The 10,692-nt window shown below is 39.3% G+C and overlaps 1 protein-coding gene and 1 long non-coding RNA gene across 3 annotated transcripts; both read left to right on the top strand.

Moving 5' to 3' along the window:
* The first annotated feature begins 2,905 nt into the window (after nt 1-2,905).
* Nucleotides 2,906-8,273, top strand: LOC127949335 (uncharacterized). 2 transcript variants are annotated; one of them, XM_052546433.1, is made up of 11 exons: nt 2,906-4,391; nt 4,494-4,550; nt 4,655-4,726; nt 4,850-4,936; nt 5,251-5,328; nt 5,490-5,774; nt 6,107-6,757; nt 7,129-7,405; nt 7,603-7,647; nt 7,979-8,151; nt 8,248-8,273. In XM_052546433.1, the coding sequence occupies exons 1-7, from the start codon at nt 2,984-2,986 to the stop codon at nt 6,223-6,225; spliced, it is 2,106 nt and encodes a 701-aa protein (XP_052402393.1). In that variant the 5' UTR covers nt 2,906-2,983; the 3' UTR covers nt 6,226-6,757; nt 7,129-7,405; nt 7,603-7,647; nt 7,979-8,151; nt 8,248-8,273. The 2 variants fall into 2 exon arrangements, with proteins under 2 accessions (XP_052402393.1, XP_052402394.1); XM_052546434.1 differs by lacking the exon at nt 4,850-4,936.
* Nucleotides 8,274-8,580: 307 nt separating this feature from the next.
* LOC127948337 (uncharacterized) lies at nt 8,581-10,305 on the top strand. Its single transcript, XR_008152063.1, has 3 exons — nt 8,581-8,647; nt 9,062-9,162; nt 9,612-10,305. It is a non-coding gene; the product is annotated as an uncharacterized LOC127948337 (long non-coding RNA).
* Nucleotides 10,306-10,692: the final 387 nt, after the last annotated feature.

Genomic DNA, 10,692 nt, shown 5'->3' with positions numbered 1-10,692 from the left:
CTGCCGCATATGGACGAACTGTTGAGTGAATTAAGAGGCACATCAGTGTTCACTACAATTGACTTAGCGGCTGCTTACCATCAGCTTACCTTACACGAGGAGTGCCGGGATATCACCGCGTTTATTACGCATGATGGTCTCTTCAGGTACTGCCGGGTTCCATATGGCCTTGCTTCCGCGCCATCTGCATTTCAAAAAATGATGGAAACTGTCCTAAAAGGCATAAGTGGGGTGAGGAACTACCTGGATGATATAATAGTATATGGTGCCACCCAGGAAAGTCATGATGCGACGCTGCGCTCAGTCATGCAGCGCTTGTCCGACGCAGGACTACTACTGAACTGGGACAAGTTTACGTTCAGCCAGTCATCCTTAAAATTCCTTGGACATGTCGTTTCCAAACATGGAATTTTCCCAGATGAGGAACACAAGTCTGCGATCATTGAGGCTCCTGCGCCACACGATGTTGCTTCTTTGCGCTCATTTCTGGGACTGATTTCATGGTACAGCAAGTTCTTGCCGAACTTCGCTTCTGTTGCTGAGCCGTTGCGTGCGCTACTTAGAGATGCGTCAACTTCTAAATTTGAATGGACTGTGTCTGCTGAACGCAGCTTCAAAGATCTGAAAGAACTGCTTTCTGGAAGTCAGGTGCTTGCGTTGTTTGACCCTTCCCTCCCCACTATAGTGTCAACTGACGCTTCGGACTATGGATTGGGGGGGGTTTTGACACAAATACACCCAGATCGTGTTGAGAGAACTGTAGCATTTGCTTCTAGAACCCTTACTGCTGCCGAAAGGAAATATTCTACGGTCGAGAAGGAGGCGTTGGCTTGTGTCTGGGCCGTAGAAAAGTGGCGGCCGTATTTGTGGGGTCGACACTTTACGCTCAGAACTGATCATTGTGCGCTCACTACACTATTGGCAACCAAAGGCATTGGCCGGGCCGGTATGCGGGTCGCCCGGTGGTCGGCACGCTTGCTTTGCTACACATATGACGTCATCTACCGACCTGGACGTCTTAATTGTGCTGCAGATTGTCTATCCAGGCTGCCATTACCGACAGGAAATGATAGTGCTGCTGTGGAACCAGAGATGGTTGCTTTCGTTACTGGACTGCCTACATTGTCTGTTGAGGATTTCATGGCTGCTTCGGAAGCTTGTCCTGAGTTAACCCAGCTGCGCTTGCGAATCGGGCAGGGCTGGCCGAAAAAATGCTGTGACCTGGATCCTGTTCTGGTGCCCTTCTTTCGCATTCGTGATGAACTGTGTGTGGATGGTGTGCTAGTGAGGAGAGGTGAACATCGTGTTCTTGTTCCTTCTACCTTGCGCTCTAAGATGATAAGCCTAGCACATGAGACACACCAAGGAATTGTCCAGACGAAACAAAGGCTGCGTGAATTATTCTGGTGGCCTCACATGGATGCTCAAGTACAGTCGGCTGTCTCTTCCTGCTTAACGTGCCAATTGAATGACAAATCGGCTAAAACAGCACCAGCTCCTCTTCAGCCTGTCAGCCTGCCATCTGGACCATGGCAGAAACTAGCGATCGATATCGTTGGACCTTTTGAGAGAGGACCTTCTGACTGTCGTTTTGCCATTTGTCTGGTGGATTACTATAGTAAGTTGCCTGAAGTAGCATTTTCTCAGAATGTCACTGCTGAGGTGGTCACATCATTCCTCCAAACAGTTTTCAGTAGAGAGGGAAATCCACAGTGTGTTGTGACTGATAACGGGCCTCAATTCCTCTCCAGTGTGTTTGCAGCATTCTTAAAGGAGAGAGGAATAAGTCACATGCGTAGTACAGTCTATTTTCCACAATGCAATGGGGCTGTGGAGAGGTGGAACAGAGTACTGAAAGAATGCATCCTCTCTGCGGAACAGATGGGGAAACCATGGAAACATGCAGTGACTGAGTTCTTGCAAAGCTACAGAGCTACCCCTCACAGTACTACAGCCGTTTCACCTTCTGAGCTTCTCCATCATCGCAAAATGCGTACAAAGCTGAATGTCTTTCCTGTTGGCCCCAAAAGTGACAAATGTGCTCGAGTGGAAGAGACTGTGAGTAACAAACAGTGCAAGAGTAAAGAGTACACTGACAAAAGACGTGGTGCCAAGTACCACACTTTCAAACCAGGAGACCAGGTGAGAGTGAGACAACCTGGGCATGTGAGGAAGGGTGTTTCTCAGTTCTCACCACCACTGAACATTGAGCAACAAATTGGAAAGAGTACTTTCGTTCTGAGTGACAAAAAGAAATGGAATGTATCGAAACTGGCTCGCTTTACAGCCCCTGTTACCACACAGAATGAGAACTTGCAAGCACCAGTGACATTTAATCTTAGGAAGAGTAATAGAGTGCGTAGAATGCCAACGTGGTTGAAGGAATATGATTTACAGTGAAGTGAAGTGAAATTGTACATGCATGAAAGGAAAAAAAAAAAAAAGTAAAGAAAACATGCATCTTTGATTTGGTTATGTTGTGAGCTTGTGAACAGTTAAAATTGCTTAAATACTTAAAACTATGCATTAGAAAGAGTAAAACAAGGTCAGTTACATTGGTTAAGTTGTTGTGAGTTATTAACAAGTACACAGTAATCTTACGTGATTTTGTTACCTTACAAGAATAACTTTGTTCTGAATACTAATCGGTGATATGAAGAATCTTTCAAGTAAGAGGGGAAATGTTGTGTTCATAGTTAACCACAAGGTGGCAGTGGAATGTTGAAGTGTTGAAATGCTGCTTGGAAAAGAGAACGAGAAGTGAGTTGTTCTAAAAATGACAAGCGTGGCATGTGTTAAATAAAAAAAAGCATCTAAGGAATTACTCCGGTCTTGTGTTTAATAATCCAATACACAACACTCTGAGTACCAAAAGAATTGGAGACGACGAAGAGCAAGGGTTGATGCCTTAGTGGAACATGATAGCAGCTCTGAATCCGAGGGGCCAGTGGAGCCAGCCTTGGTGGGGGAGGGCAGTCCACTCATGGAGGGATCAACATGTGATGAATTACAAACTATGGAGGGCTGTAGTTCTTCTATCAGCACAGTAACAGTGTCCATTATGGGTGATACTGATGAAGAACACAATTATGACACCGACTCTACTGAAACAGAGTCTGAGCAGTTGAATGAGACTTCACATTCAACTGATGAAACACCTTCTCTCCATGTAGACTTGGCTAGTTGGGCTACTGCTACAAACCAGACCCACAAGGCACTAAATGAGCTTCTTTGTGTGCTCAGACACCATGGCCATAGACTTCCCAAAGATGTTAGAAGCCTTCTTGATACTCCACAAGGAGTGCCAGTTCATAATAAATGCAATGGACAGTATATTTATTATGGTATTGAGCGTTACCTTCTTGAACACATTTCAAAAGAGACAATGCCAGGGCAAGTTGAAATGTGCTTTAATGTGGATGGCGTGCCATTGTTTAAATCAAGTCAAATGTGTTTCTGGCCCATTCTTGGTCAATTTCCGAACTGTCAGCCATTTATTGTAGCTCTGTATTATGGATCCAGCAAGCCTGACCCTGTTGAGGAGTTTTTACATGATTTCTTAGAGGAGTTGCAACAACTCATCCGAACTGGAGTTTCATTCCAGAATTTGGTTCACACCATTACAGTGAAGGCGATCATCTGTGATGCACAAGCCAGGTCATTTCTAAAATGTATAAAAAGTCACAATAGTCTTCATGGATGTGAGCGATGTGTTGCAGTAGCACAAATGATCGAAAGGAGGGTAGTTTACTTGATGAAGGGTACTTCTGAAGGAAGAACCGATGAGGTATTCAACCAAGCTGGATACCCTGACCATCAAAAACAAATATCACCTCTTGTTAGAGCTGGTATTTTGTGTGTGAAACAGTTCCCCCTTGACTACATGCACCTAGTATGTCTTGGAGCCATGAAAAGGCTGCTGACATACTTGTGGCGTGGGCCATTTATCTGTCGACTGAGTAAGGCTCAGAGAGAACAGGTACAAATGAACATTAGTACGTTGAAACAAGCTTTGCCTGCAGAGTTTTCAAGGCAGCCAAGAAGCATGGAAGACTTGGACAGGTGGAAAGCTACTGAGCTACGTCAGTTCATGCTCTACACAGGACCCTTGATCTTGAAAGATGTGCTTTCTAATGACCAGTACCACCACTTTCTTTGTCTGAGTGTTGGCATGAGCATTCTTTTGGATGAATCGGATGAGAAGAGAGAGTCCTATCTAGGATATGCACACAACATTCTGGAGCATTTTGTGGATAGCTCTGTGGATTTTTATGGACCTACCTTTCCAACATACAACATTCATTCCATCAAACACTTGTCAGAAGATGCTGCAAACTTCCACAGCTCCTTGAACGATATTTCATGTTTTCCGTTTGAGAACCACTTACCAGGTAAATGCCTCAGTTTGAAATTACATTTAAACCAATTGGAGTTGTTATTGGGGGGGGTGTTAATATCAGTTATTACAATTTCATTTCATATACATTTGAAAGGTCAACATAAACCAAATGAAGCTGTTGCAAATTCTACAAACAATAAAAAAAAAGAAGGTATGGCAAACTGTAGAAATGGATTGTGTATACATATGCCGTAAACAGCTTTTTGTAATGTTCTAATTTTTCATATTTTTTCATATGTCCTCTTTGTGCTAAAGATCAACTTTTGTGTCCAACACACTTGGATGAGACGTGCCCAACCCCTGTCTTTGTCTTCCCTACGTTAAGTTGTATGTTTGTGACTGCTTTGCATAATATAAAAAAGAATCGTGCTTTCAAAAATGACTTTTATATATTTTGATATGAAACTCAAATGTGTATGTAAATTGTTTTGGTGTATTTTGTTTACACAGGTGATAGCACACTTCTTGACAGTCAACATCGGTATCAAGATGGTGTGATTGATCTATACCCTACAATAATCAATGACACCATGAGACGTACGTGCTACTGATGCTGTCTGTTATTTTATTGCTGCATCCCTGAGTGCATTCCCACACTATACAAACACATTGCTTGGCTCCAAAGTGCATTCACTTTTGCCTTTAATTTGTAATTCTCATTTAGAAGTAATAATGTATTACATGAGTCAGAATTTTGACTGAATATCAACACAATATCCAAAAACATTGATTTAAAAAGTGATTTATTTTAATATTTTAGACTACAGCGTAATATAAAAAAAAAATAATTTTGCATCTGTATGTTTATTGTACTTAATGAAATAACATGGAAGGTGTAATTTGTCTCTCAGGTTCACATAATGAACAGCCATCTTCCAGACAGATACATCATGAATCGTTCTACAGGCCATCGTGGACTACCGAAAGAGGCATAGTATTGTTTTCTTGTTTAATGTCATACACCTAAAGATAATTTTTTTTTTTTTTTTTTTGGTAATTCGTTTGTTATGCTGTTTTTCATTCATTAATATGTCCTTTCTGACTTTAAATAACTTATTTTTCACACCTTTTGTTTTTAATGTCTATATAGTATTGTCTACAGTCCAAAATTCTGGATTGACGCCCCAGTCCCAGTCCCAGAGGGCACCCCAGTACCAAAGGATGCCCCAGTCCCAGTGCCACAGGACGCCCCAGTGCCACAGGACGCCCCAGTGCCACAGGACGCCCCAGTCCCGGAGGGCACCCCAGTGCCAGAGGACGCCCCAGTACCAAAGGATGCCCCAGTCCCAGAGGACGCCCCAGTCCCAGTCCCAGAGGGCACCCCAGTGCCAGAGGACGCCCCAGGCCCAGTCCCAGTCCCAGAGGGCATCCCAGTGTATGTGAGAACTTTACAGTCACATCTTAATTTAAATGGATTCCATCTTAGTGACAATACAGCTTAGCGTATAAAAACATACATTTCTCTGAATCACTGAATTCTCTGAAGTTAATAGTTACAAATACAGAGCTTAAGTCTGTCAATGCTCAACAAGAAAAAGCACAGCCAGAAGATTTCATAACTAATGCGGTATTATACTGTGAGGTGACTTACTGTTAATATTTACACTTCCATAAAATTAACTTTTAATAATAATAATAAATAAATAAACATTTTTAAAGTTTATAGTACTAAATGAAGTTACATTTAATGTGCAATTTGTCTCTCAGGTTCACATAATGAACATCCATCTGCCAGACGGAGAATTCATGAATCGTTCTCCAGGCCATCTGGGAGAACCGAAAGAGGCATAGTATTGTTTTACTTTACTAACATTGTATTTGTTTAATGTCATCCACATAAATATAATTTTTTTAGTAATTGTACAGTAATGGTGTTCATTCACTAGTGTGTCCTTTCTTACCTTTACTAACATGATGTATTAAGTACATGTATGTATTATTTTATACACTTTTGTTTTTAATGTCTATTCAGTATTGTCACTTGTCCCAAATTCTTCACTGGCGTCCCAGTCCCAGAGGGCATCCCAATGAATGTGAAAATTTTACTGTCACATCTTATTTTTAACGGATTCTACCTTAGTGACAACACAGCTTAGCATATAAACATATAAATTTCTCTGTATCAGAGTTAATAGTTACAAATACAGAGCTTATAATGTCTGTCATTGCTAAGACCTAAAAGTACAGCCAGATGATTTCATAATTAATGCAGTATTATACTGTGAAGAGACTTACTGTTAATATTTACACTTCCATAAAATTAACTTATTTGTCCAGGTGTGGTAACACACAACGAAAAAGTAGCAAGAAGGAGACTACCTGATTCTTCAGCTATGGCCTCAGCTTCAAATGCAAGAAGTAATAAATGCTGTATGACTGTATATTTTGGATTATGAATATAAGTAAATCCTGACTGTATGTAAAGAATTAATCTTCTGTTTAAAACTTGGAAGTCCTCACAGGCATATGCAAGACAACCGTTAGCCTCCCCTTTTCATTGATGTACTTTAAATTGATGACACGCAGATGCTAAAGTGAATAATTGTAGTTCAAATTTAAATATCACAAAGTTTAAATCGAACACTAATTTAAGAATGTGACATTAAAAAAAATTATATCCTTGTAAAATTGTTACTATTTGGTCATTGTGTAGACCTATAATTAAAACGTTCAAATTCAGAAATACTACTAACATTACATTTTGAATTTTGGTGCAATTTGTATCACAGGTTCACATAACAAACAGCCGTCTTCCAGAGAGAGAAATCATGAATCATTCTCCAGGCCCTCTGGGGCAACCGAAAGAGGCATAGTATTGTTTTTTTGTTTAATTTCATCGACATAAAGAGGATTTTTAATTAATCGAACACTTATGGTGTTCAATAATTAATGTGTCCTTTTTTACCTTAATAACTTTATTTTTTACACCATTTGTTTGTATCTATTCAGTATTGTCTCCTGTCCCAAATTCTTCACGGGCACCCCAGTCCCAGAGGACACCCCAGTGTATGTGAGAACTTTAGTCGCATCTTATTTTAAACGCAGTCCACCTTAGTGACAACACAGATCAATATACACTACCAGTCAAAAGTTTGGAAACTACTAATTGTTTGTTTTACAAACCGGACAGTATGTTTGTTCCAGCCATGGGGTTGTCCTGTCCACAACTGAATTAACATTTTGCAATTTTTTTTTTCCAATAGGTGTTACCAGACCCTCAAAGAGCGCTTACCCCATGTCAACCACAAGTAAGAAATATTATATGTGGTGGTTTTAAAACACTGACCAGTAAAATAAAATTCAAATGCAATTTTTGTTCGAAGTACTAGTTTATGGTTTTGTATTGAATGACAGTAAGTGTTTTTGTTCCCTGTTAATTCAGTCTTGCACTTCAGTTTTCACAATCTTATTTTTACCTGAAATCAGCAGGCAAACAAGACTGGGTAAAAGTGTCCAAATAAACTGTAAAATATTATGCTCTGCATAAACTCTAAATGTGACTGCAAGTGTCATAATAAAGATTTTCTAATTATTCAGGTGTCCAGTTGTGTGTACATATTACTCTAATTTTTCTTTCAGAATTTCAAAGGAAGGTGTTTTCAATGTTGTTCGATTTGAAGGATCAACTTAAGCAAATAGTTGGCATTCTGGATCCTGGCAGGTCTACAACATCTCTAAAGAAGATGGATTCAGAGAGTGACCTAAAACTCTTTGAAGAATCCATAAAAGATGTTGATGTCAAGTTGATCTGCGTAAGTTTTGACATAGAGAATATGTATATATGTATTTGTATATATTTTTTTCCAGCTGTCTGTCTAAAGCAATGTTTCAATTGTTTTCACATTTAGGTCCAGCAACTGTCCAGGGTCGGTGCTAGGGGTGCTCCGATCACGATCGGCCGATCGTTAATGCGCATCTCGTCAGTAAAGCCGGTTCTCTAATCAGCGGTTAATTCCATCAGGTGCGTGATTTCACATAGAGCAGCTGTTACTACACAGAGCCGTTGTTAACTGAGAAGATGTGCCAAAAAACGCTGAAAATGAAGTGGATTTGCGCATCTTATCTATTAACAACGGCTCTGTGTAGTAACAGCTGCTCTATGTGAAATCACGCACCTGATGGAATTAACCGCTGATTAAATAACCGGCTTTACTGACGAGATACGCATAACGATCGGCCGATCGTGATCGGAGCACCCCTAGTCGGTGCACATTCTGTTCGAGACTGTGTGAACAAAGTTATGAATAGGTATGTATTTCCCTTGAATTGTGTAATCTTGCATAATATTTCAGAGAAATATATCTTGATTATCACCATAATTAACCCAGCCATTTATATAACTTCAGTTCAGGATTTAATCCGTCACACATCACTTGTTCAGAAGTTGTGATATGTCTGTACTGGCTAATAGAGTCAGGCATACTGAAAACAATAAATCAAAACATAATTTCAGTGTAAGCAATGAATGATATTCATTACTTGTCACCAAAATCTATGGATGAGGATATAGTTCATAGCACTTGTTACATGATAGAGGAGTAGTTGTGAAAGTGTAAGTTTTAACATTGCATGCAATTGCTACCCTGCACATTACTGTTAATTGTGATTTGACCATTTTAGGTTATTTTTCTAAGGTGATGTAATCTTAAATTTCTTTCACAGAATGATGACAAATGGTCTAATGGTGAAGTTCAATATGAGGGGTGGTGGACAGCTTGAAAAAAAGCCGTTTAAAGCCACACCTTTATATGATGTCATTCAAGGTAATTTGGGGAATATGTCAGTATTAGAAAAATCTATTGTTCATTGTATATTGATGTAATTTGTATTGGTACGCTTTATTCAGGGGACATCACAGCTCACCTGTCTTTCTTACCACTTTCTCACAGTTACACACTTAGTTAAGGGTCTTTCTCAAGGGCACCACAGTGGTATTGAAGATGAAGAGGGGACAAATGACAAATGTTTACACCAACTAATCTAACACCCCATTTAAAGCAGAATGTTTTATACAATAAAATCTAATCCATGTTGATTACCTTTTTCTAATGTTTCATTCATGATTCAATTATCTTGTGCCAAGGTTTAATTTTTTTTTTTTTTTTTTTTTACAATTAGCTGTAGACCATAAAGATATTTTGAAAATACGTGCATATCATTTACCTCAAATTTCTTTTTTTATTTATTTTAAAAATGTGTTCTCTCCCCTCAGATGCTGTGAAGAGGTGGAGCCCAAATACTACCGACTCAGAAATAGATGCAGCAATGGCGGAACACCTAAAGCATGCTCCAGGAAGAGCTGGGGGTGGAGGATACAAAAACTAAGCAGAACCACTATAATGTGTTTAAGGGATAGTTCACCCAAAAATGAAAATGTTAATTTTCTCAACCTCATGTTTCAAACCTGTATAACTCTCTAATTTCTATTTAACACAAATATACTTGGAAGAATGTAATCAAGCAGATCTTGCCTCCCGTTAACTATCATAATTTTTCCTACAATAGTAGTTAATGGGTTTTGAGATCTGACATTACAAACATTCTTCCAAATATGTTTGTGTTCAGCAGATCATAGAAAGGTATACAGGTTTGAAACATGAGGGTGAGTTAATGACAGAAATTTCATTTTTGGGTGAACTATCCCTTTATTTAATTCAGTATTTTGTAATTGTTTTAGTTTAGTCAACAGATGCTAAACCGTTCCAAAAAAAAAAAAAATGCTTTATCATAACATGCTTCTTTTTTTATTATGTCCACAAATAACGTGTTCTTTGTGATGTACACTTGAATAAAACTTTTTAGGTACGTTAAGGTCTGACTGGACCGATTTTGAACCTTTTGTCAAGTTAAACCTCAAAGGATAATTGCCTTTCACGATGTTACACAATGGGTGTGTGATTATTTTATAAGCAAGCTTATATATATATATATATATATATACACATACATACACTTAAACTATGCAGAAACACATTTAAAAATCCGTTAGACAACGACGTCCAGAAATCGACGCATTTAGACGTCCAGAAGACGACACATCTAGACGTCCAGGAACGTGCAGAAAAGACGTGCAGTTCACGTCCAGAAGACGTCAAAGACGTCGGTTCAACTTTCATTTTGGAACTATTTTTCAACCATGACGGGACGTCTCGGACGGACGTCTTTTCAACGGTCAAAAGACGTCCGAATGTTTGCTGGGATAGTTCACTTTGAAATTAAATTTTGGTATGTTTTAGCCTACCTCAAGGGCATCCAAGATGTAGGTGTCTTTGTTTCCGCAGTAGTTTCCATTT

The sequence above is a fragment of the Carassius gibelio genome, chromosome B1 (genome assembly GCF_023724105.1).
Source record: "Carassius gibelio isolate Cgi1373 ecotype wild population from Czech Republic chromosome B1, carGib1.2-hapl.c, whole genome shotgun sequence".
Taxonomy (NCBI): Eukaryota; Metazoa; Chordata; class Actinopteri; order Cypriniformes; family Cyprinidae; genus Carassius; species Carassius gibelio.
The sequence above is the reverse complement of the archived record's forward strand: the minus strand, read 5'-3'. Positions and strand labels throughout refer to the sequence as shown.